This window comes from Lepidochelys kempii, chromosome 8 (assembly GCF_965140285.1).
Source record: "Lepidochelys kempii isolate rLepKem1 chromosome 8, rLepKem1.hap1, whole genome shotgun sequence".
Classification (NCBI taxonomy): Eukaryota; Metazoa; Chordata; order Testudines; family Cheloniidae; genus Lepidochelys; species Lepidochelys kempii.
In genome coordinates this window covers 7,325,327-7,352,300 of record NC_136387.1, presented here as the reverse complement: position 1 = coordinate 7,352,300, position 26,974 = coordinate 7,325,327, and the positions used below count along the sequence as shown (strand labels likewise).

Below are 26,974 nucleotides of genomic sequence, written 5' to 3'. Positions count from 1 at the left end.
GGCCTTGGAGTGCTATGAACACTTTCCCCTCTGCAGCACATCTTAGGTCTGATTTTCAAAGGGCTGAGCACACGCAGCTTCCACTGACCTCGAATGCATCTTGTGATGTAAACAGTGACATGAAAGGCACCAGCAATTGGTAAACAGCTGTCACGTAATATCATTGGCACTTCTGGATTGCCAACCCAAACAGGTTAAAGTCCAGTGGTTAAAGCAAAGGATTGGCAGTTCGGATTCTGGTTCCTAGCTCTGCCACCGACTTTCTCTGTGACCATAAGCAAGTCACTTAGCCTCTCAGCAAGAGGTTCTTTATCTGGACTTCTCTGGACTCACTCAATTCAAGTTTGCAAGACACTTTTGTAGTAGTACCTTCAGCCAAGGATCTTAAAGTGCCTTGCAAACATGACTTGCTTGATCCCAGAGAGATGGTCATTATTATAATCCCTATGTGTGTGGGGAGAAGCTGGGGACACTTTTCTCTCCACACCTTCCAAAATGATATCTTCTTACCATCGCCCTGGCTGGAGCAGGAGATGAAGTGAGCAGCTTGCCTCCCATGTGATGTTCCCCTATTCCCCTTGCTATCTATAGTGCTGACCCAACAAAGTGATAAAACAGTGTGTGTGAAGACAGCAAACTCCAGAGAGGTTACAGTACGCCCGCCCCAGCAGGAGAGAGAACTCAGACACTGAGGAGAGTTAGTCTCCAGTCTGTAACTGAGAAGGACGGGGAATGGCCAGCCACACAAATTTTGAAAAGATGGACTTTTCCCTCATTACTCAACTTGCCCCACCATCTATCTCATCCCATTAGTGTTCCTGAACCCCTAACACAGCCCTTAGAACCCTGACTCTGAGTGACGGAGGGCCCTCTCCATAGTTCACTGCTCCAGTTCCTCGTTCGGTGGGTAATTGTTTGTTTCTGAGAAACAAAAGGGGAATTAGCCAGTTCTTCCCAACTAACAGAAGGTTCTGTTCTTTAAATGTGCTGGTTTTTTATGGGGCACTGTGTGAGGTCCCAGCCAGCTCTTTTCCTTTGGCTTCTGGCCACATCTCATCTGCCTCTGACCCACCTCCAGCATTGGCCATCATCCCCCAGCCTGTGTGAGAGCTCCATAGCCACTGGTGAAACCAGTAGGTGGAGCTGAAGTGCAAATGGATGTGGGAGAGGCCACTTAAGGAATTCGATCTCAGCTGAAGTCCACTGGCCCCAGAGTCAGCTGGGACCACAGTGGAGGATAGGGGCTGTTGGTCTGGCTGGTGGACTGGGTGTGGATCTGTGGTGGGCAGCCCCTGGTAATGGAAGGGTCTGATGCAGTAGGAGACATGCAGACGTATGGCTGCCTCCGCCCTGTCACATCCCATAGGAATTATGAAGACATGGCTGTCTTTATCCCTGTGTCTGGTTGCATTGAAAGAAGCCACCCTGTCCTCAGCCCACATTTGCATTTTCTTTGCCCCCCAACCAAAAAGTGAACAAACATGAACAACAGTATCAAATGCCTACGAGAGTGATGGGGACTTCCCCTGTTGTGCCGCCCAAGGAAAGGCTGCCTTGCTCTCTGGATAAGGGGGGATAGTCCCCTTGCCCTTTAAAATGAATAATCCCCCTAGAAGGGGTCTGCTGTAGGGGGAGCCTGTTCCTAGTAGAAAGGATCCATCTGGCAGTGTTGGAAATTAGCTCAGTGGTTTGAGCATTGGCCTGCAAAACCCAGAACTGTGAGTTCAATCCTTGAGGGGGCCATTTAGGGAAATTCGGCAAAAAAAATTGGAGATTGGTCCTGCTTTGAGCAGGGGGTTGGACTAGATGACCTCCTGAGGTCCCTTCCAACCCTGATATTCTATGGTGCCTATGATGAAATACTCTGCTGATGAGCACAAAGGCGAGAGGAGATACTATACCTGTTGTTACCAGGGACCATTTGGTCATTGTGTACGGCGCTCACGGAGTGTTGGGAAGGATTCTCATGTGTCCACCTCCAGTTGCTAAGTCTGGGGTAAGCCTCAATCAAGACCTGCAGTTCCAGATTTCCTCCCAACTGTACTTCGTGGCTGCTGTTCTGCATGGGCAACAGATGTACATAACCTCTCTCTGAGAGACAAAAAGAGCAAAGCCAATCAGTGGGTGTGTCTGCGAAGGACAAAGGTCATCCACATTCAGCCCTGGCACAAGTGCTGCCCAGCTCCACTGATCTCAGCAGTCGCCTGCCTTTACATCAAGATTGGCTTGGGCGTAGAGAGGTCTTTGCTGATCCCAGTTCCTGGTGGGACCCAGCTCAGCCTGACGCGGGACAATGAAATTACATTCTCTCAGTGCAATGCTGTCTTTTCCTGATGAGCTTTCAGTTACTCTCAGAGGCTGGGGCATATCCAGGTCACACTTCATATTAAAGTTCCATTTACAAAGGGCTAATAGATGGCTAATCAATTGCTAGAGATTGTTACAGCCCAGCAGGTTAACTGGTTGCTTAGAACCATGGCTTATGACTATCTTTAACACTGTCTGCTGGTGTTCTTATAACCACATGTGACCTACACTACTCATGTCGGCAACAAGCATATCGCATCTATGAACCATCCATTAACACCTTATAAATAGAACCTTACTATATAGTGTGACCCATACCCAGGTTTGGAGGGAACTGATATGACAAGGACTTGAGGTTAACTGATTAACGGACAGGATAGCTGGGAAAGGGGAGGACCTGAATGCATTGGCTGAGTCAGCTATGCTAAAGAGTGATGTGGCTAAACTAGCAGGCTGTATCACCTGTGCATCCCCCAGGAGTCCAGTCCATTCCCTTTGCCAAGCCCCTGGTCTCTTCTCGTCTGGGGAGCACATTCAGATCTGAGCCCGCCTTCCCCCACCAGCGTACTACAAACCCCTGCTTTGGTCATCAGCTAATTTGAGCTCAGGAGCTTCAGAGCTAAAAGGATGAGCTGCTTCTTTTTGAACTGCAGAAGTAGCTCTTTCAACTTGCATCTGCATTAGACTTTTATTCTCTTCTATGGATCTGCCACTGGAAGGGAGCACAGACCCACCCTCTCCCAGTGTGGGGCATGCAGTCAGCTTTTGTTTCAATGGCCTCTGCTGTGACCTTGTCTGATTAATCTTTTTAGGGGCTGTTTATTAAACTTGTAGACAAAGAGAAGATCTTCCCTGGCTTTGCATCTGACTGCACCAGCGACCAGATCACTAACTGGATAGTGGCACCTGCCCCTTTTCTCTCAAGACACCTAGACTTCCCTTTTCTATCCACTGTAGAGTTCTGGGATTGAACCAGGTGGGTCTAATCAGGGGGTCTCCACTGGCAAACCAACACAGGGACAAGGTTGTGGTGTTAGATGCAAATGAATGAGGGAGACGAGGTTGTATGTGCGTGTGCATGGGCACAAATTCCATGATCTCACTTTTCTTGCCTGTTCAGGAATTGCTCACCTACAACCTGGAGCACAGCTGAAGAATTACTGGATCCCACAGAATTGTTTGCTACACAACTGTATAGTCCACTGTCTCCTATTGTCACCGCTGGAATGTATAGGGTGAAGGAAACGTAATAGTCCTCTTGTGCAAAGTCGTTGTTGGTAGTGATGGTGACCTGCAGCCATAGGGAAGGAATGTTAGACTGATTTGTTTTGGAACAGAAATCAGTATTAGCGATTACTGTGCCCTTCGTCTTGTTTTCTACCTTACTAGACCTTGTCCAAGAATTTATATGGCTAAAGTGCAGACAAGTGGAGACAAACAGATACAGTTAATTGAAGTCTTCAGTGCAGATACTTGTAGCATAGACAGGCATATAGATTTCTTTACACTCATTGTCAACCCTTTGATTATGAGCTGTAGTTACATTGCATTATCTGAACAGACTGCTATACTTTGTGTGCTAATATCATCTCCTACACTGAGACAGTAACAACTCTCAACCAGGAAGTACTATTTTATCTAACCTAGGTTTTTAAAATGCACTCATCAAAGTTTTATCTATGTATGAAAAGTATTAAAACCAACCCATAATGTACTAAAGTCAACACAAGAAGACCGCCCTTGCTCTCCCCTTCTCGAGGGGAGTGTCTGTGCATTGTGGGTGTTTGTTGTTTTATGAGCTAGGATGTTGATGGGGTTACTGGGGCAAGGCTGGCTTGTAGAAGTGGGTTTTACGTGTCATTTTGCAGGCACTGTTCAGCGAACCCCAATAAAACAACCCCCATTTCATTCTCTCGTACAGTGAGCCACCAAGAATGTGTGCATGTGTCTCTTAACCCTTTGTAAACTGTCACCGCAACAAAGGAGAGAGAGAAAGGATGGCTGTGCTTAGGTCTCCAGCGTTTACGTGCAATACGCAGTCTAATCATGCGCTTCAGTATTGTGCTCCCATCAGCGGCTACCATATGGAAGGCTCCGTGGGTCAGGAATGACTCTGGCCATCCTCTCCCTCCCCATTTTCCAGAGAGATCACATTCCCCCTTACGGACAGGGGAAAATGACTTACATTCTGAGCTGGATGGATCCACTTGATGTTGTACTTGTGGGAAGGAGAAATTAAATTGCAGGTGATCTGGAAACTTTCCCCCTGTATTCGCACATGGTCTTTTTGTTCCACAGTGACTGAAAGCGGCTTTACCATTGCTAAACAAAGGCAGAGATGGGCAAGGATTAGTTACAGGTGGGCTTAAAGGCCTCTGCATCCTTGAAGAATCCCCAAGGACGTGGCTGCTTGGCTCTTGCTGCCATCCACTTTAATCCCTTCACCCATCATTGGCACCACCTTCACCACCATTGTCATCCTCACTCCTCCCAGCACTATCACTTTCAGGGCGGGGACATCACCACGAGCTGGCTCAAAAGCCTTACAGGGTGAGGAATCCCTGTCCCATCTGCCTGTTTGCCCAGCTGCAAGAGCACTGCACCAAGGCCTCAGGATTTGCAGTGTTCCAGTAGGAAGAGCAGATTTTCCTTCAGGCTGCTGGATGCATCTGCAAGGATCTGCATGATGCAAACAGCCAGGAGGTAGAGGAGCAAGATGCCAGGGGTATTATCAGCATTAATAGGAGTCCATCGATCAAATGTATTATTCATGTAGTAACAGCAGTGTACACGGGACTGTCCAATAGCACATCCGTGCTAAACAGAGTACAGAGAAAAGGTTCCTGTCAGGCTGTGGAATAGTCTCCCAAGGAAAGGGGTGGAACCCCATCAATGGGAACATTTAAAACTAGACTGGACATAAGTCCTGGGAATACACAATCAGAAACAATCCTGCATTGGTAGAGGGATGGACTTGGGCTCTGCTTTATAAAGGTGTCTATGGGGATTAGGTGACCAAATCCCACTGAAATTCAATGGGAACTGTTCACCTAACTCCCTTAGGCTCCTTCGAAAATTCTAGCCTCCGTGGCCCAGGAGGTCATTTCCATCTCTAACTTCTATGACCTTTCCCCAAACGAGCTCCCTAGACCCGCTCCTGACAGAGTTAACAATAGCTGCCTCCCCATGGAACTGCTGGAAGAGTGATCAGAAACCTAACCCTTTACCTTTCAGGACAATCAATTGGATTTTCGATGACCTCTCCATTTTTCCATTGATCAGGGCCCCACACCTGTAAGATCCTTTATACTCTTGCTTCACGTTGTATATGGTTACTCCATCCCGAGGGCTGAAAGAAAACTCGGTCCCTGGTAAGACTGGAGAATAATCGTCCTTCAGCAGGGTAACGTTGGACCCATTTTCTGGGTCAGTGATCAGACATGGCAGCTGTGCATCACGGCCTTCGCTTACTCTGACCCTGATGCTATGGACATACCACACCTTCTCGGGATCTATCGATGGAATAAGACAAACCAGATAGTGGAATCAAGCAAAGCGCATACAATAATTAATATTACACTAGGGGGTAATATGCTGCACGCCTTCCCAGAATGGTGGGAGCATAGCTTCGTGGCTTGCAGTGCACCGTGGATTTCCGTCCATGAGGCCATCATAGCACCCCTGCCTGCGTAGGGTCCCCAATAGCAAACCCTCTGCCTGGCAGGGTATATTCAGCAGAAGCCAGGTGACAGTCACCTGTGTGGGCACTAGACAGTGTTTCTTAACAGCTGATCCACGGACCAGTGACGGTCCCTGAGATTTTCCCAACACAGTTTAGGAAGGCAGCAAGCTGGTCCCTGACATCAAAACGGTTGAGAAGCACTGCACTAGAGGAGTGTACTAGAAGCAGTAAGCAAAACCTTTCCGCACAAGAAAGTTATAATGGTATAAGCTAAGGTGTGAATTTAAATGCATACTGTATTGGTCTAGGTCCCAATGAGGTCTCGTTTATGCTGTTTTGGAAGGGGTTTAAACAAAACAAAAAAAGAAAGCCGCTCTAATCCACTCTAATCCCAGAGTATCTCTTATCTGGAATATCCAGCTCTTACATAGCATTTTTCATCCATAGATCTCTAGATGGGGAAACTGAGGCATGGAGCAGTGACATGACTTGCCCAGCTCATCTAGCGAACCAGTGGGAGGCCAGGAATATGGACTCCAGGCCTTCTGAGGCCCAGTCCAGTGCTCTATCCAGGAGGCCACGTTGTCTCCCTAAGGGTGAATAAGAGTGTCCACATGTGGGGGAGAGGGTTATACTGGTATAATTGGTATTGGTATGGCTACAATTGTATCAGGGTAACAGGTAAAACTATCCTGTGTAGACAACCCTTAAATGAGTGTGACAGTAAGCGAAGGAACGGCATTAGCTACCTCTCACAAAGAGATGGACGGACGCTCGCTCCACGTCTCCGCCGTGGGTATAAGCGCACTGATAGGTGCCGGTGTCCCTGTACGTGGCACTGGTAATAGTGAGAGTGCTGTTAGTACCCCTCGAGTCCACGATCATATTCCGTCTGGTGCCGACCCATTCCACGCTGAAATCCCCAGAGCAGCGCCAGGTTACGGGGTCTCCTTTGTTCACAATCATGGCGGTGACATTAGGGTCGATTGTCGGAGATGCCGAGCCTGCAAACAAGAAAGAGAGGATAGGTGAACAACCAGCGTGCCTTACAGATAAACTGGTGGGATCTCATCTCACCTCGCATGGAATATCTTGGCAAGGGCACAAGGAACAGTTGCCATAAAGACTGGGGTGGCTGGCCAGAATTGGACTTTTGGTTCATTTCATACTCATAGCCCAGATTCTAGGCTGATATGGTTGGCTGGGCTTTTTATTTTAATTACTTCTCTGATGGAATGAATTTTAGGCTAGGAGGGGTATTTGCTGTCAGAACATTCAGAGCCTTAGGTGGCAAAATCCACTGTTTTGCACTGATTAATCCAGGCTCCAGGGTTGCTTTGTTTTACTTTCTTAGAAGTTGTTTTTTTCCTATTGATCAGCATTTATTTGGCCGTAAATTTCACTGTGGAGCTGTAAGCACATTGTGTAAATTGTGCTGGGACATACTCCTACTCCTGCATTTTTAATCCAGCAGCAATCAATGCCATTTTCTTTTGTTTACTTCTCTCTGTGTACTACATTAGTGCTAACATCAGAACAGAACAGGAAAGAAATGTGCCAAACTATTTTGTGCAGAGCAACTGAAAGAGCTCAAAGCACTGATTTTGTTTCAAAAACTGTTTTGGGGAAACTAATTTCTTGGTGGCTGAGTCGTGGATTTTGAAAATTACAAAATAATACATGGTACTTGTATAAGTACTCAAATACTGTGGTGATAGAGGCCAGATAACTACCCAGATCTGATAGCATTTCATCCTTAGTACTCACAGAATTGTATAAAGGGAAGCATTATTATTCCCATTTTACAGATGGGGAAACTGAGGCACGGAGCATTTAAATGACTTAGCCAAGGTCAAACAGCGAGTAATTGGCCAGGCCAGGGGTGGAACCCAGTCCTCCTAACTCACAGACCTGTAGCTATGCACTGGGCCACATGATCTCCTAGCCTAATGATCACCATTTTACAGTGGGTCACACTTCAGGCCTGAATTTGAGTTGCCATATTTGCCTTTAAGAGGCATTGTGGAACTAACTCCTTCATCTGTTTGAGTAAAGGGGAACCTGGAACCTCCTTCAGTCCTCACTGTCATAGAGAAACACATTTATTTTGTCTTGTCAGCGAGTTCTTTTAGTCACTGCCTATATTTAAGGAGAGGGGGGAAGTGAAAAATGAATCAGTGCCTTATGGGGAAAAAGCTGCAATAACACCCTCATGACAGGTTTTCTTTCAGGGGACAGGAAACACATTGCAAATGGCTATCTGTGCTCTGAGGGGGTTGGCTTCCCCCCCCCAATACACAGCCAGCCCCTTCCAAGAGCTGGCTGTTCTCCCACTTCTGCTTTTCTGAACACTAACCTCTTCCCCAGATCTTAAAGGAACATACACTCAAGTTAAAAAAACCCCTTCCTATACTGGAAAAGTGCTCCTAGTGTAGACGTGGCCTAACTCAACAGGAACTCAACGAGCAGACTCCAACAGAGCTGTGTATGAGCAATTGGAAAGGACGACATATGGAATATTTGACATTTATTCCTCTTGAACTTTTTTTTGCTGTTTTTTGACTTCTTATAGAAACAGGAAAAAACCCATTTAGTCCCCAAGCAGAGAATATCCCACAATCCCTTTGAAACCATATTTTCCATGTATCTACAGTTTCCTGCTCCCTTCTATGCTAGAGCTCTGTATGAGGGGATGGGAGTGGATCTGCTTGTATGTTGGTTTCTTGTCCAGCCATCAGTGTGCCTTGCTGTCACTGTTTTGCTAACTGGTTTGCTTGGTAAACTTAGCATTGGCCATTAGTATTAAGGATATGTCTACACTGCAGTCGGGAGGTGTGATCACAGCACCTGTAGACATACCTGAACTAGCTTTGATTAAAGCAGATAAAGCATGCACCAGGGCCAGTACCCGAGTGTGAGTGGAGTTGCTGGTGAGATGCATTAGGACAGTAAATCAGCCCCCCCCCCGTAACGTGGCAGGAGCTCTGGCTCAGGGTTCTGTTCTCCTGCTGACCAGAATGCAATCTCACACAAAGCTGGAGAGCGTCACCCACCAACTTCCTCATTGTTGTCGGTAACTGCTGGCCATTGGCTTCATCACACCATGGTTGTGTAACAATGACCTCCAGTTGCAGGATGAAGCCCATCCCCCTTGACCATCCCAGCCACAACAATTAGCCAGGCCCCTTCATTGGGCCAGAGCTTGTTGTTCTTTAAACTTATTTTCCCAGGGACTCTAAGCTCAGAGGCAGATGCTAGTATCCGGTGAGGTTCCAGCCTGAGAGTGCATGGAGGCCCAGCGACGTCCCCCAGGCTCACACAGAGTCAGCAGGACTTAAATCAGATGTTGGAAATTGAAAGGGCATGGGGCCTCATGGCTCAGTGTCCTGCATTAGAAGCAATTCCTGAGGCACTAACTAACCAGAGTCAACTGCAGCATCCTTCAGTGCCCAATCTCTCTCTCTCACACACATCCCAGCTGTCTAGTCCATAATATTCTAATAGCCAGGCAGCTCCAGTTGCCTCCAGAATCAGGAATAACCTTACATCTATGTCCCTACCGGAGCGTAGCCCACATTGCATCCCTCACTGCCCTGTGGGGATGTCCAGTGAAGTGACACTCCATGCCTTTGTTAGGACCCCCTTGAAAATGGTATAGTCCCTTGGCAGACTTGTCCCAGCATGCAAGGTGTCAAACACTCAGGGGCTGAATGTTCAAATGGAGTTAGGCTTCTAACTTCTATTTAGTTTCCTAACATCCACTGAAATCAACAGAAGTTAGAAGCCTAACTCCTTTGAAGGGGTCAGCCCTCAGAGCCCAACCTTCAAACACAGGTGCCTTAAAAGGGTGTCCAGATTCCACCCTGGGATACGCAAACAACCAGTCGCTGCATGCAAGTGGGGCATCTGATGTGGGATTTGCCCAGCCTATTTGATCTGGGGGCAGGGATGCCATGTTTGGGAACTGGGCCCAAAGTTATTAAAGAAATATAGCATATCTGGGACCCAGCAACTGTACTGTGACCTAGCAGGAGGAAACACAGCAATGCCAAAAGAAACAACTAAGGAGTCAAGAAACAGATTAATCAAATTCAGACAAAGCAAAATACAACCCACTGGAGACTTATGCAGGGATAATGCTGGTTCATGCAAACCTAGGGATGCTTCAAGATTCTTGGTGCTGTGGGATTTCTGAATAACTGTGATAAAACTCAGCTATCAAAGGCTTCATGGGGGAACTCTGTAGGGAAATACCCAGCAATGCCTAATGAGATGGACCCACTGAATGTGGATCTTCATTGTAAACGTGTCTATGTTTCCAGTGGAGATCCTGACAGAGTTCTCTAGGCTCCAGGAAACCTTGTGTCTCCCCAGTAACTGCCTAGTTCACATTATCCCAAGTTCCCATCCTACCCAGGGTTCCCAGCCATTCCTGTCTTCCTGGGACAGTCCCAGATGCTCAGTTTCATGGAGGAACTGCACAGTTCCTTAAAGGTTAGGGTTAGAGTTCGGTTGCAGGGGAGAGGGACTGGGGAGGGAACCTCTCCCACAATGTCACCATTGCTTGAAATGCAAAACCAGAAAACACTCAGTTTCCAGAGGGGTCCCCTTTCCATATTTTATTTTGCAAATGGGCGGGAGAATCCTGCATGCTTCTCTTGGAGGACTGAAGAGAGACAATGACAGGGAACGGGCATAGCATCCAAATCAGAACAGACAGCACAGACTTTGCTGTATTTCTCTCCCATCCCATTCCATTGAAAGGCTTAACAATACCCTTGGCCTAGCCCTTCACAATGATTGGAGAAAGCAGGCTGAAGTGGCTTAGGCATGTTGTAGGGATATAAAAAAATTCCAGTATTCCTAGACAAGCCTTTGACTGGATCCCACTTGGTGCAAGACAGAAAAGAGAAGGAGAAGAGATGACATAAAAAAAAGATCGGAGAAGACGTTGCTGCTGTGGGAATAGATTATAATGGAGCAAGAAACGTGGCACTAGACAGCTAGAGGTGGAAACACTGGGTCATAAGGCACAAAAGCATCTAATCTATATGCACCACCAGCATCACCAAAGGGCTGCAACCCTCAAACACAATCTGATACAGCGCCCCAATACCCTAGCCACTGCCGAGTTTACAGGCCACCTGCAGGAACCAGCGCTGGCTATTCATAGCATGCTCTTGAGTGGAGCTCTTGAGCATGCTCATGCTCTTGAGTGGAGGGGGACTGAGTTGAGAATAAGTGCCCCTCAGATGCAGCCCATGATTTTCACTGGGGATCCTGCCTTCCCAAGAGAAAAAAAAACCACCAGGGCTTGTCCACGCCCATCCAATAACACTTAGCACGTCTACAGTGCCTTATATGTTCAAAACAATGGTGCAGGCGTTACGAATAGAATGAGCCCACAGCTTAGCGGAGATCTGTCCTGGGGCTCTATTGGTTCCTAGCCCTTTGCTCTAACAGCTGGGACACAAGGGACTGGACTGACACAGGCAGATGGGCACCTAGAGGATTTTACAAAACTGCCTCAGTATGTTAGGTGCCTAACTCCCATTGTTATTTATTATCTGGATTCTCAGAGCGTCTCGGATCCCTTGTCAGGGACCAGGACCCCCATCAGAGGCGCAGTACAGACAGAACAAAAGTCAATGGGAGTTAGTTGCAGAACTTGATTTGTAAACTCCACTTGGTGCCTCTCTGCATCTTTAGGCACCTAAATACCTTTATAAATCTGGCCCTAGGAGCCTCAGATTGTCTTGTAAATCCCTGATAATGTTGGCATGTTGCTCTTAGTGCAGCATCATTCTCTTGTGCCCAGTGCTATAAATGAGCCATAATGAGTCTGCAAGGCAAACCACACCTTGCCTATTCCGGCTGTGTCGGAGGGGCCGCCTTTTAACTCTCCCACCATTGCAGCAGTTGCCCCCTGCAACAGTCTGCTGAATGAGGGGCTGTAACGCTTCATCCCAGCCCCCCTTGGTTTGCTGGGGATGGGATCATGAGTGCTGCGCTCCCTTTTGGATTCGGGGCTGCATGCTCTTTGGGCCAAACCCGGAGCACCTTGCTGAACTTCCGTTCCATCCTGACCCAGGCAGAGCGCTAAGGGCCAGATTTTTAAAGGTGTTCCTGAAGCCGTTAGGCACTCGAGTGCTTTTGCAAACCCCAGTTGGCGTCTATCTGCATCTGTAGGGTCCTAAACACCTTTAAAAATCCGGCCCAGTGACTTTAATGGGAGTTTGCTGGAGAAAGGGTGGAGCAAACACTGACCAGGGAGCTTGGGATCCCTCCTGTTCTGCAGAGTCACCTATGGGTCATGCAGAAAGAGTCTCCCCAACATGCAAGTCTCTCTCTAGACACATCCTACATGCCACCGCTTTCCAGCTGCCGCGGGCTCACATTGGCTCAGTGGAGTTGGTGCTGTCAGACCTACCATGCCAGATGCCAGCTGCTGCCAGAAGCACCAGGACGGCAGGGTCCATCTCCCTTGGACTGAAGGTGCCTCTTCAGGTGAAGGAACAAGTGCTTCAGCTCAGCGGATCCTCCCGAGTAGAACGGAGAAGGCTGGAATGGAAAGCGCTGCTGAGTCGTCTTCAACTGTTCTCTGCTGCCGTCTCTCTCTGGGATAAACTTCTCCTTTTCTTTCTGAACTGACCACAAGTTAGGAAATCCCTATTTTTTGTTTGTTTATTTTTTAAAAAAAGAGTTACACAGTGTCACCAGTGGCAGAGGACACCACTGCACACCGCTCTGCTCAGAACCTTTCCAAACCCCACCTTTCAGCGCAGGCCTGGGTTAGCCTCCTCCCACCCCTGTCTCCTCCTGGGTTTGTGATGGGTCAATTATTTACAGTCCTAAAAGCTGGATCGTGAAGTGGAGATTTACGGAAAACGTTCTTGACGTGAAACACGCACTAGCGTAAGCTGCAGGGACAGGCCAATGCACTGCAATGGCCCGACAGTAAGCTGCAGGGCTGGGGGCCGGGCTGTTGAGAATTCAACTACATTCCCACCATGGCAGAAATTAATCCAGAAATCATTTCAAAGGGATTGTCAGGGCAAATTTGGCACCAAATGCAGGTTGTGTGAAGCCAGGGAGCACACTGGGGTACAGCCGTGGAGAGCTGGCGCATAGTGTCAAACCCTGAGGGCCTTCATCTGTGGCTTCCCAGTGAAATCAGAGGGAGTGATGTCCACGAAAGGACTGAACAAAGGCAAGATCCTCAGGATTCAGACTGTAGAAGCCAGGTTGTACCTGAGGCCATTATTCCATATGGGCAACAGGCAACCCATGCATGGGAGGAGCCTTGTTTGTTTTATATATGTACATATTAAATGTAAGGAGAAGCACCCAAGGTTAGGCCTCCCCACTAGCATCAACAGTAGGACAGTTCAGTGAGCATTATCCGTAAGCATTAGTGAAGTTGTGGCCACTTCTCACCCTGCCGAAACCGTTGTAAACAAGAGCCAAGGGCTGTATATGCTAAAGCAGCAGTTCTGTGCTGAACTTTGGAGTGAAACAGCTTTATGGGGCTACATGCAGTCAGTGGGCCAGGGACTCAGTTGGTGTAAATCAATATCGCGCCAGTGAAGTCAACGGGGCCATGCCAATTTCCACCCTCTGAGGATGTGGCCCGATGCATGGCCCATGGTGTATTCTGCAGATAGCACCAGCTGCCTTTGCTGCCTTTTTCTTTAGCGCTTTGCAACTTGTACATGCTCAAAGAAATCCTTGTGCCAGTGTTTCTGCAAAATGCCAGGAGACCTCAAACACAGGTGCTGGAACTAGGGATCTGGGGGGTGCTGCAGCACCCCCTGACTTGAAGTGGTTTCCATTATATCCAGGATTTACAGTTTGGTTCAATGGTTCACAGCACCCCCCGCATAAAAATTGTTCCAACCCCCCTGACCTCAAATGCATGGAAAGGCAGGCTTGTAAAACTCCTGTCAGTTATTTGGTACCTTGCTCCACCTAGCAGGGGAGACAATTTACCATAAACTTTGTGGTGCTCCAGCCCCACTTCTGCTCTGACCGTATTTTTTTCCTCTATGGAAGGAGCTTAAGAAAGGATTTTGGTTTTTCCATATAGTCTTATGCTCTGAGGTGACACTCACATTGCAAAACGATACGTCTGCCTTCTTGCCATAATGCACACCCTTTTCAAAGGCATGGCTCAGAGCGGCTTTATGGAAAGTGAGGTCGGGAATATTCTTTGTGACCTGTACCATGGTATCCTTCCAAATAACTCCTTCAGCTGCCAGTATCTGGCAAATGGGTGTAATTAGATGTCTCAGCCAGGCACCATCTCCAGTTGTGTGATTGCAGCTCGCCCTCTCTGGTCAGGCCAGAGGATGGGTGGGGGACGGAAGAAGCACTAGACATGAGCTCAGCCATTAGTGATTCATTGTTTCCTCCATACATGCATCTGACGCCCACAAGCAGCAATGGGGATTCCACATGTGCTGGTGAGGTAGAACACACAGGTACCTATGGAATAAGCTGCCCATAGGGAATCAGCCCTGTGAATGACAGGCGACGTGGCTCATGCTCTTTGCTGAGGCTGCCTCAGAGGGAGTCAATAAATGCTCACTTCGATGGTTGTTTATGATGTGGGAACTTGTCCACTGAGCACACAACTGAGACTTGTTGCACACCGGTCACCACAGAGTGTCCAATATCTTTTATCATTACCAAACTGGGCTTGTCAGTGCAGGCTTTGCTGGTCCAATTGAATCTGTTGCCACCAAATGACCTGTTTATGCAAGTGGGAGACTTCAAAGAGTCCTTTCTCAAGGAGGTGTGCAGCCTATGCATTATTGATTACGTACTGTTATTATTTATTGGCCGAGCTCGTAGCTAATGACCTATTTTGGAAAGCAGTCCTCTTCTTACAGAACACTAGCCTTTCCAGCCAAATCAAGTTCAAAGCCAGGAAAGAAACCTGACACCAAATTAAAGCTAACATCTAAGTGTGTTAAAATGAACACAGCAGGAAATATCCTGCATGCAAATGCCAAAGCATAAAGCCAAACTGAGGCTGATTTGACCTTGTCCATAGCTAAGTGAGGGCTTGAATTAATCAAGCTCAAGAACCAATGTGATGATTTATCTGCTCCCTTCACTCTTCTGTCTGGCAGGAAGAAACAGCGGGGGGCGGGGAAGGGAAGGGAAAAGAGAAATGGCATGAACGTGGTTTGGCACTAATCAGAATTTGTAAAAAGGGCCCTGGAAAGTGCTGCCACAGAAATGCCATGCAGTAGCATAGATGTAATGCCTCTCTGTGGATCAGGGGGTCCAGGATTTGGATCAGAATTTAATTAACACTGGCTAGCCCTTGAGGATGTGAGGAAAGTCTGGGGGCGGGGGGTTAAAGAAAAGACAGCTTTTGGAAGGAAAATGTTTCCTTTCAGTAGTTTTTCCTGGCTTAGCCAAGGAAAGAAGAATTGCCACTAAAATCTGCAGTGCAGGGCAGAGGAGGGGGAGTCTGTCTCAAATGAGGGTCACGTCCCAGAGCTGGGCGTTTGCAGGTGAGGAGATGATGCACACTGGCTGCTCAAAAGTGCAGGAGACGTTTGGGCTAATTCTCTTTCTCTGTCTTTCGGGCCAGAGGGGATTTCTAAAGCCTGTTTATCTCTCCTCTTCCTTTTTTCCAGGAACAAATGCCAACTCAGAGGGAACTGACTCACCAGAACGAACAAGTGCTAAACCAGCCCAGCTCATTACAGGGACAGGAACAAGCTCTCAAGCAGCTCATCCATTACTTCTTCCCTCTGGACAGGCCCATAGCAGAATGTGCAAAATGCCAGCAAACCAACCACTGAAAACCCCGGATAACAAAGCACAGCACTGCTGATGGGACTGGAATGCTGGTGGACCTGGGATACCTGAGCTGTGATAGTCTAGATTAGTGTATGATCCTATCACCCCCACTGGCTGGTCCCAGCGACTACAACAGGCTGCTAAATGCGGACGGCTAATAGCCTTATTCCTCGCCTAGCCCTTAACTCTGAAAAAATTCCTATCATGTTACCACCAGATCAAATTTGGGAGGGAGGAGGAAAAGCTAGTGTAGACTCAGCTTCCATAGTAGGGCCTGTGCTTTCGCAACTGAAGACCCCGGGTTCTTCCCTTCTGGCGACTTTGGTCACGGGTCACTGGCACGCTGGGGAAAGAGATGCTGAAGTTCTTACAATAAGTAAGTGCCAGAGTCACTTTTAGGAAGGCTTCAAGGGAAGCTGATGGCTGCAGCAAACCTCTGGCCCATGGGGGCTATTGCTGGTGGTTGTTTCTCCTAAGATGCGATGGCCGATACTGCTCCATCTCCAGTAGCAATGTTAGCATCCCAGCACCTAAACACATCATACTCAGTACCACAGCCTCATTTCAGGCTGGCACTGAGCCTGTTCCGCTGGAGCCCATTTCACCAGATGCCAGGCATTGCTACCCAGGTAACTGACATCAAAGAGCCAGAGGGCAAAAGCACGGCACCCTAACTGATCCTGGTGCGGCAGAAAGATGTAATGAGGGCTCCTGGAGCATCGCCAGTAAAATCCCCCTGCTATCACTAGGAAGCATAACATGATCATATAAGGCTACCAGGTTAAGGAGAGAAGAGAGACAAGGTCACCACGGGACGTGCTCAGACACTATGGATAGACAGTCCACAACGTGAGGGTGACAACTCATCACATACCAGGTCTTCCACATAAAAAGCAATTTTACTGAGGCTACCAAACCTTGCTCAGTGTTCCTGGGAACCAATTCAACAGATAGAGCAGTGATACTCAGACTGTGGCTCGAGAGCTGCAAGTGGCTCTTTAACGTGTCTCCTGCGGCTCTTTGCAGCACGTGATGTTTAAACACTGTCGTTTAATTATTAGTCAATCTCAGCTGTTAACCAACCAGGATGCTTTTACGATGTTGTTAATCAATTGTAGAACACTCAGTCAGTCACTCTGCTGCAAGAATAATATAGCTACATATAAAAATAGTAAAGGAAACAGTGAGTTCACACGTCGGTGGCTCTTTTGGGTAATGTTGATCGCTAATTTGGCTCCTGAGCCACGGTTCTAAAGCCTCCCCCGGCCAATGCCATTAGACCATGTTCAGTGTTGTGAATAACAACAGAAGGCCTCTGTTTTCTTTTGGCTTCCCATAGGGCTGTCTGTGCATAAGGGGCTGTAATTCCATCTGGGAAAAGCAAACAGCCCCCTTTGGTTTTCCTCAGTAAATTGTGGAACATCAGCCTGGGTTGTGGGCCCCACACGCAGCTGCTAGTGAGAGCTGGTTTTCTTAAAGGGGCCCTCTCCAGATTCTAGTATGTTCCTGAGCAGTGTTCAAAATCCGTGAGTGTCCATCTGTGCAGAGGTTCCTTCCGTGTAGTAGCGTCCATGAACAGAGCAGCCCTTTGCAAATAGCTCGGAGCAGATGTACTGGACCACAGAGAAAAGAGGAAACAGAACTGGTACTTTGCTGGATTTCTTTCTAGGCACATTTACCACATCCAACTACATCACGAGCAGTGCTCCAGAGATAGCCCCCTCTGCTGCCATCAGAACTGCCTGAGCTGGGCATTCCGGGGCTGCAGGAAGAGGACAACTTTCCCCACACATCCCATTGAGCAAAAGTTCAAAGTCCACTCCCTATGCTGAGAGAACAGTTGTCCCCCTCCAGGGATGTGGGAGACCCAGGGTCTGATTTCCAGAGGTGCTGAGCACCTGCAGCTCTCACTGATTTGAAATGGAGTTATTGGTGCTCAGCACCTCTGCAAATCAAGCCCCAACTAGAAAGGCAGCCGTTGATCTCATCCCCACCAGTGGGTCAGTGCGGTTATCTTCGGAACTGATGAATTGGGAAGGCGAGCATAAGGGTCACTCTTCCAGGGGCTGAACGTACCAGAGGGGCAAAGAACGCAAAAGTAAATGTAAACCCAAAGGAACCAATGCTGCATTCCCACAAGGGGAAACCAGAGCTTCAGAGCCGCCCACAGACCCCAGGGGCAGCAGAACATTTGAAAGGGTACGTTGTGTGTGCTGGCAAAACTGCCTAATCCACATCCCAGAGGCAGAATGAACTCTGTCCTCCTGCTCCATTCAGCCACAGATTGCTGGAAGGGTATTTCCATAAGCCACAATTGGGAGGCCAGGCCATTGTCATCCTCCAGCTCCTTCTCACCAAAGAGCACAGGTAGGCCATGGTCCAGGAAATGCAGATGGCACTGGTGTAGCTGCACCACTTCAGAGTGTCAGTGTCTGGAGAACATATGCCTTTCTCTCACTGGAAACCACATGGCCAAGGGCTGACATGTAGCCGGGAGAACTGCTCTCCACTGAGAACTGAAGTTGGCTACAGCAAATAAGGTTTAAAAAGAAAAGCTGTCCTCTATGAGGGATGCTCCTCAGTCAGCGTACTCCCAAAGGAGGGCAAGCATGTGCACTATTGCTAGTTGCACTGCGACCAAGGAGACTGCACGCCTGCTAATTTTAGGGCTAAATTACTGGAGTCAGAGGAAAGCATGAAATCTTGCTACATAGTTTTACAATGGAGAGAGCAGGGAGATCAAATCAGGTCACTCACACAAGACTTAGGATAAACGCTCTGCTGCAACAGTGTCAGCGACGGTCTTTGAAAAGCTGGCGTTCCAGGCACTTCGGAGGAGATGAAGCAGAGATAAGCAGTGACAGAGGATTTGCACCGTGTACACTAGATGCACGATATCACACAGCAGACCCAGGCAAACGTGACTAAATCTAGGTAAGAAATGAGTAACTAGGACTAACGAGACACAATTTAGTTCACAGCAGTGGCAGAATTCATGTTAATCCTGAGCCTGGTAAGTAAAATGTGACCTAATTCCAAGGAAAATTTTGTAACTGTGCTGACTGGGTGAACTGCAGTTAGTGCAAACATCCAGCAAACTCTCAAAAGCTGTGACCCTTCCTAGTTGGAGGTGACCTTGGGGCCGGGCCCAGGACAAATCTTTTGAGAGGACATCAAGGAGGGTCTTCTACCAAGTGAGCAGCATTCAGTGTTGGTGTCTCCATCAGGATGGACCACTGGGTCTGGAATCATGCAGGGGTCATGCGTGGCAGTAGCCAATGGGAATTTAGTGGCTAAAACAAAATCTTTGCATTTAGGGGTTTAACGGTTTGCATCCAAGACGACATACAGCCAGGTCAGATCCTTTCACCATCTGTGCATGAACGACTTTCAGCTGTTCCCGTTGTCCAGTCCCTGTCCGATTCATGCTCAGATTAAGAGGCGAATCAGTCTGAGCCTGTTACCGCTACTTGCCCTTCCTTCTAAATGTGATCGTTAAGGCAGAGGCGTTACAGATGAGGCTTTCTCGCAGCCAGGCCATTGAGAGAACTAGAAAACAGCTCGGATTTTACACTGGCCGCTACTTCTATTGTCTCCTCCCTTTATACTCCTCCCTCTCCAGTGCTTAGTTTGTCATGAAAGAGGTGCCAAGGCTCAAGCAATTAGGTGCCAGGGCTTAAGCAATTTTTTTACATTCGTAACTGATGTGGCAAGCCGAGAGGCGCTGGGGCTATGAACTGCCAAGCCTAGAGGTGGCAGGGCTCAGCCCTGGCACAAATTAAACTCTGTCCTTCTCACAAAGGAGCCACCTGATGGAGACCTTTCCTCCAGCACAGGGTGGGCTGTGTGGGGAGCTCCCTTCAGAGTTCTCTGGTACCACTGCATGCATCCTCCAGAAGGTATCTCTAGATAATCACAAGAACACTCCCACAATGCCCCTGCTAGCCCATGAGCAATCCTGTCAGTGGGTCACTGTTTCGGCTCTGGCCATGAAGGCTGATGGGATGGCACCAGGCCCAAGGACATCCTAGTGAAGAGCATGATAGTGTTATCACACAGCTGGATTACATTAGCACCATTTTCATATCACTGACAAGAAGTCTCACACTTACAGTGCAGACCTATTAAAAACTGCAGATCTGTGGGATACTTAATTTGCAAGCTAGTAACCTCAGGTGTCTAATTAATGATCAAATAACCCACAGGAACATGCAAATAGTTTGCATCTGCCTTATCCTGAGTAAATAGTAATAGGCATTTTGCATAGAATGTAGACAGGGAATGATGGGAGAAGGGTGCTGGGGGGACAGTTCCTTACTATGCCCATGATACCAGAATAAGCTTCTGCTAAAATAATCAGAAACGAGTAATGAACAATACTGACAATCACATAATTAGGCTTCAGAGTCAACATCCCATTAGAGTGATTGGTTCAGTTCCTCTGCAGACGAAGGAAGACATCAGTCCATGGTTCACATTTGGAACGGGGCATGAGCCAAGTCCCAGTACCACCCCACCGTGCTTCATTGCTACTGCCACAGCATGGAGGAGGAAACAGAAGAAGCCAATTCCTTCTCACTTCATGGTCAGGTGAAGCGTTAGCCTAACAAGCACCTCACCTTGCTCCCCTGATGACTGGTGCTTCTTCCCTGGGCATTAAGATGTTCCCTAGAACACTAGCAGCTTCTCTTTAGTGCGTGTGTTCATGCAAAAGGTCTAAAATCCAGAGAGGAAACTGGGAGGGAATGGCCAAGGAGGGGGGTGGGAACTGGCTCCCACAGTAACAGCTAGCTACATTCCCCCACCCTGTGTTCCAGCTGTCTACTCCCCAAGGGATTCAGGACCTTGCTGCAGTCTTCACTGAGAAGGGGATTTTTTTCTCCCTTGCTGAGTCAGCTCTGGCTGACTCAATTGAGGGACAAAAGGTGCCAGCCTGCCTGTGACAGCTCAGCCTTGCCACATGAATCAGAGCAAGCCCATCTGTCTTTTCCTTGGGAGAACCACCCCGAGCTACTCAGAAAACCATCAGCCTCACGTTCCGCAACTAACACTGCGTGTCAAAGACAGGCGCACAGGGCCGGCCGGTCCCAATGGCCGAGGGCAGGCGACTTCACTGTCTCCTGCTGTAGTCTATGTCTGCGGCCTTGGCCACACTGGGTCAGGCTAAACAGGCAAGGTTCATTACCCTGGGAAGTAGCCTGACTGCGTTCTACTGTTCTCTGTGGTTCTAGGGGATGGTAGAAACCCCCAGAGGCAGAGAGGGAAAGCCGGGGTGGGAAGGAAGGAGGCAGGGAGCCCGGAGTGAGGGGGTTTAGTATAAAGGAATTGGGTAATGTCCCTTTAAATAGTTTAGGAGACCTCCTGGAAGACCTTCTCCACCCTGCTTCTTCTGGAGAGCTCTCAAACTGCTTAAAGGGACATTACCTAATTTCTGCACATTATGGTGGGGAAGGAGAGGAGGGTGGGTAAACCCAGGTGGGAGGAGAACCAGGGGGGTGGGAGAGAGATCTACCCAACCAAACCACATGGGACTTCTCTCTCAGGCACCAAGGCTAGGCCCTCCACCCCAGCTATCGCCTTCCCCACTCTCAATCCTGCACTTCCAGAGCGTGCGCTGGGCCTGGCCTCTCTGAGCTACTACACCTTCTGGATCAGGGTTTAAGCCAAGCTCCAGTTGCTTGGGATTAGGATGAGACATTAAGGGCAAGGACAGGTTACCCTGCATCTGCTACTGTTGGGTTCTTACCTCCGAAGCACCTGGGCTACATGGACCTTGCCAATTCCGGTGTTCCTCGTCTGACTTGGAGAGAGAAGCTGTGACTGCCCTCCAGGACCTGAGAGGCCAGCACAGCTTCAGGCCCAGGTTGATGACGGCAGGGCCTGAACGCCCAGAGTATGGGTCTGTCTCTGCAGCCAGCGATGCATTAGGTTCGGGGGCATTCGTACACCAGCTCCTGGCTCATCCCTAGCCCCGTGCTAGGTGCCTTGCTCACTTTCCGACCAGGATTGGGTGTGCTGTAGAGACAACGTGCCCAGCCGTGGATGGGGTGGGGAAAGGGGACCACCCCACTTCTCTGGCATAGCTGTACTGTGCTGGGAAAGCAGCATCCAGGCTGCCTCCACCAGTGGGAAGCCCTCTGTGACACAGGGCTTTTGCAGGAGGGGAAAAGGAGGGAGGTGGAGTCTTCAAGAGGGGCTCATGGGCCCTCCCTGGGAATCATTAGAGCTCAGCTATTTGCACATCTGCCTGAAATGCTGCTGAATAGCATCCCTCCACTCACCTGCCTCCATTCAGGACACCGACGCCCCGTGTGCTCAGTAATCGAAGGGCTCGAGCAGGGCGATCCACATCCACAATTGCTGGCTTAGCTTTGCCTAAGCCTGGGGAGTTCTACAGAGCATAACAACATTCCTCTCCCTTAGCCTCCCCACAGCTAATCTTCATTCCCACCAAAACACAAACACAACCAGACAGGAGATTATGGGAGGAAACACAGCCAAAACCTCCCCAAAAGGCAAACAAATCAGGAACCAGCAAGAAAACGGTTGAAAAAGAAGAAATACCTTTAATTTTAAAATCTTTCCTTAAAAACATGTATATAAAGTTTACAGCATAAAAATATCTCATAGGTATAAATGTAACTTAATACGAGCCCTACAAATACATTTGTAAACCTAGGATAACATTAACTCTTTGGTACCGTAGTTTGAAGGCTGTTCCGTGTCTTGCCCCCATGATGGCTTAGGATAGGTTAATAGGAAAAATGCAAATACAGGCGCTGTTTCTGTTTAGAGATTCCACACAGGCCTAAATAACGTGCTTTAAAAAGGTGCAATCCCAACAGATTATCCATATTGTACCGTGCGGGGGTGAGCTGAGAGAGATAGAAATCAGTGGGCAAACTCACTAGTGCTTTGGAATTGGTAGTGCAGTCTATAAAGGGGGAAACAGCAAACGGGGGGCGGAGGAGGGGGGAGGCGAGACATACCAGTCCCCTGTGTCATATGCCCTCCCACTGCTTGGCTCCTCAATTTCATGCATCCCTTCAGTCTAGAGGGAACGAATCACACATCTGGCCAAGCTCTTCTCAGAGTAACCCGGGAGCAAATCTAGAACAACTCCATGGCTACGCTCGGGCACTCCAGATTTACACTAGAGATCAGGGTTTGCCCTTTCACGGGAAACTGGGAACTCCATTTAACTGGTCCAGTGGAGAGGGTGCTGACTTGGGAGTCCTGGGCGCATTTCCCTGCTCTCTCACAGACTCCTTGTGTGACCTTGGACAAGTCACTTAGCCTCTCTGGGCATCAGTTCCCTTCTGTACAGTGGCTATAGAAGCACTGCCCTGGCCCACAGGGGTGCTGTGAGGACAAATACACCAAGGACTGTGAAGCGCACAGATACCTCAGGAATGAGAGTCAGATAAGTACCATAGATAGAAACAAATGGGGTGAGGCTGATAATCTGCTTGGCAGGCAGGTCCCTCCCTGACATTCCCTATCTATAAGGTGTGGAAGTGATTGCGACTGCAAGGTTGCGTGTGCACAGAGTACCGGCATCAATATCACTTCGCCTTTAGAAATGGCATTGCTGAGTGGCTCCAAGCGAAAGATCTGATTCTCTTTCATTGAACTCTGCATCAGGCCACCATGACTCAATATGACCTGCTTCCTAATCCACAGTCCCTTCCCTGCAGGGTCTTCCCTTCCGTTCTGTCACTGCCACTTGAGAGTCTGTGTCAGATGTCCCGCTCCAGTTCTGACCTGGCGCTTTAAACTTTGGCTCCTGTCCATTGAATACCTTCAGAAACGCAGAAGGTTGAAACGAAGGTTAGAGGAACTAGAGATGCGCCAGGTCTGAAATGACTGCTCGTAGGAAGGAAGCTGCTGAGCCTATAATGAGGCTTGAAAGTGAGGGGAGGAGGAGCCCAGGAGACATGCCACGGGGATGGGTGGCTCATTTCACTGCAGTTTGATCTCACTGGGGAGGATTTCATTAATGGTTCTCCCCTCTTCCCAATGTGTTACGTCCCCCGCTGCTGCCATGTCACTGAGACATGCTGTGTTAGGCTTGTGTCAGTGACCTGTCTGATGCAGCTCAGGTTTCTGATAGGCTTGACTTAAGCAAGTGTCCCTACAGGTCTGGAAATCTAGAAGCTGCAGGAGCTTGGTCCCATGGGCCATGGAGCAGAGTTGCCATCTGCAGCAATGTGATGTAAAAGCTGCAGGTCAGCGGCTGTTTTGCTGTCTGAATAGAAACACTGCACGAAAGAAAAGGAGTACTTGTGGCACCTTAGAGACTAACCAATTTATTTGAGCATGAGCTTTCGTGAGCTACAGCACGAAAGCTTATGCTCAAATAAATTGGTTAGTCTCTAAGGTGCCACAAGTACTCCTTTTCTTTTTGCGAATACAGACTAACACGGCTGTTACTCTGAAATAAACCACTGTGTCATACTTAGGGTCACCAGCGCTCTAGGGCAGGGTCAGGAGCCAGCCACTCTCTTAGCATTGTCTTAAACCTAAAGTGGGGAAAGGAGAGCATTTCCCTGGTACCCTGCATGTGTGTGTGGCGGTTGTGTGAGCCTGTGCCAATATTTTAACCCCTTTGCAAAAACTGGCAACGCTGGGATTGGCATCAATTGATGTGGGGGAAGACGGGAGGGTGAGAAGGGAGGCTCTGTCTCTTTAAATTCCCCCTCCCTTTATGGGGGAAGAGCGGGGTCAGGTGGCCAGTCACTTTTAGTTCCCCACCTGTTCTGGGACTGCCACCTGGCTTGCTAGGAGGCCTTCAACAATCATAGAATATCAGGGTTGGAAGAGACCTCAGGAGGTCATCTAGTCCAACCCCCTGCTCAAAGCAGGACCAACACCAACTAAATCATCCCAGCCAGGGCTTTGTCAAGCCAGGCCTTAAAAACCTCTAAGGATGGAGATTCCACCACCTCCCTAGGTAATGGCGAGGGTCAAGTTAAAACTCAGCTGGAGCAGAAATCCTGTGGGGAACAACCCTGCGTTGCTTGGAAGGAGGAGACAGACTAACAACATGTTACTCTAGTTCTTTCTCTAACCTCTGTGCAGTGGAACAAGGAAGAGATCCCCGCCCTCCCTGGTGCTTGGGATGTGGCAAAACTCTCCCAAAAGGATACAGCTATGAGATATCCCTCCCCATCTTAGTTCAGTATAGTGTACTGACATAACACAGTGTTCCCCAGGATCTCCATCTGACACTGGATACTTCCTGCCTGTTGGTGCTGTACCTCCCAGAGAGTTGGCAATCCTAAGTTAGGTGGGTCTTTAACACCAGTTTTGGCCACTTTTCTACTGACTGCTCATTGCCATTGCATGTCTAGCTCCCATCTCACTGCTCCGAGTCCACCAAGGAGCTGCTGGTCACCAGAGGGGTGAATAGAGGCAATTTAGTTCCAAGTAAAGTCCACTGTGCTCTAGACTTTACACTGTGACGCAAAACACTAAACACGATTCTCCTTACATAAAACCATCCCAACTGAAAATGACAAACATTAAAAAGTCAAACATGTCAGTCTGAGGAAGCATCTTAAATATGGAGAGAGACACTGTCGTGTAGCAATAGACCCCCTGGATGCACAGAAGTCGTGACTGGCAGGAGGAATGTGCATATATGGGAGCAGATAACTTTGTAATGACTGCAGATTAAAATAGGAGTTAAAAAAATATACCAGCGATGGGCCCAAACTGCAGCACTGGGTTCCCTTTTGGGGGTTTGGAGACTCCACCCTTTGGGGTCCTTGGAAAAGGGGTTCAGTTTGGACCCATCCCCCAACATTAAAAACAAACAAAAATAGTAACAATATAAAATAAAAACCTTAGAGGAATTGGTTCCCTTCAGGACAAATTATGGCTACAAAATTGATGGCAACAGATGCGTTAAAACATTTGTCACCCCCAGAAGTCTGACGGATCCAGGTGGGGATTTCAGAAGCAGAGAGAGAGAGAGGGTGTGAACCTTAACCCCTGGCAGGGATTGGCCAGGGAATTTCTTCTGGCAACTGTAAGGGGTAGGTGTACTTTGCCCATGGACCCGCCACCATTGTATCCATTGGCTGGGGGGGAATTAAAATGAGCAGACTCCTTTCTTTGAAAAGGGTTTTCCCTGCTTGGTGTTACTGAGGCTGCCCAGCTGGACCTCTTACCTTGGGGTAGGCTCACCTGGTCAGCGCTGTCTGCCCTTATCCGAGTGGGTGTCTCACTCTGACACAAGGCAGCGAGACACTGCATGCTCGCAGCAGGATGTGAAACCAAAAAGCTTTCCAACCCAGCGGAGCGGAAGGCAAATCAAACTCTTCATGTCAAGCCCAGATGGGGCTGGAAGTAGCCAGACAGTGTTCAGCACCAGCACAAATTTGCCAGACTTCCTGCTAGCCCCAGAGTCACAAGGTCAGATTTGTACAGCTAAATTTTGCATAGGGCTGGTATGCAGGCATTAGCTAATGGGTTCTTTAAATCACAGCTTCTATTTCAAGTAGTAGCATGGGGCATCATAAAAAGAGAAATCTGCTCTGACCATAAAGAGGATCTCTTAAATCCACCCAGATTGAGAGGTGTTAGAAATCTGGGACAAAAGCGGGACACAAACTATTTGATAAGAGCAGTATCCCTTCACCTGGCTGAAGTTGCAGTGGCTTGTGCCCTACAGAGCACCTAAGAAACTGAGGAAAAGTGAGCTAACCCCGACGATCTCATGTTTTGTTGCTTCCCTGTGGTTTGGGGCATTTCTTGAGTAATGTCCACTGGATCCTGCACTATGATCAAGAGGAAAAGTGTGTCGGAAAACACAACGATTCCTGAGGATAAGGGGATATGAGAAAATCTGACCATACTTGCAGGAAATAGAGAAACGCCCCTGGCCATGGTTTGCAGTATTGCAGTAGCACTTGGCTGGCTACCACTAACAGTGCTATGTCTAGCTTTCACCTTTTATTAAAAACATAACCCCCCGACACACACACAGGTACCTGTTCCTCTGGATTTAACTTTATAAATATGTCACTGTTAACAACTCGAGCTGATTGGAAAAGACACCAAAATTTTCAGTGTTTTTCGGTGGACAGTTTTAGACGGCTCTATAAACTGGCCAACAAACCTCCACAAAGAACATCATTGAAAATTTGAACATTTCCAACCATC

At 48.4% G+C, this 26,974-nt stretch overlaps 2 protein-coding genes across 6 annotated transcripts in view; one reads left to right on the top strand and one right to left on the bottom strand.

Moving 5' to 3' along the window:
- Positions 1-16,987, top strand: part of HMGXB3 (HMG-box containing 3) — a 64,103-nt gene extending 47,116 nt beyond the window's left edge. Inside the window, exon 22 of the transcript XR_012160199.2 lies at positions 15,640-16,987. The gene's annotated coding sequence lies outside the window, so the exon portion shown is untranslated. The remainder of the gene's footprint in view (positions 1-15,639) is intronic.
- CSF1R (colony stimulating factor 1 receptor) overlaps positions 1-26,071 on the bottom strand; it is a 46,751-nt gene extending 20,680 nt beyond the window's left edge. For 2 of the 5 annotated variants that reach the window (XM_073355345.2, XM_073355346.2), the window contains exons 1-6: positions 25,981-26,071; positions 6,739-6,993; positions 5,535-5,819; positions 4,493-4,629; positions 3,439-3,598; positions 1,902-2,091 (exon numbers count right to left, since the gene is read on the bottom strand). In XM_073355345.2, coding sequence (XP_073211446.1) covers positions 1,902-2,091; positions 3,439-3,598; positions 4,493-4,629; positions 5,535-5,819; positions 6,739-6,993; positions 25,981-26,065 — 1,112 coding nt within the window. In that variant the 5' untranslated portion in view covers positions 26,066-26,071. Of the gene's footprint in view, positions 1-1,901; positions 2,092-3,438; positions 3,599-4,492; positions 4,630-5,534; positions 5,820-6,738; positions 6,994-12,419; positions 12,659-25,980 lie in introns of all 5 variants that reach the window. The other 3 variants (XM_073355349.2, XM_073355347.2, XM_073355351.2) reach the window with 3 other exon arrangements.
- Positions 26,072-26,974: the final 903 nt, after the last annotated feature.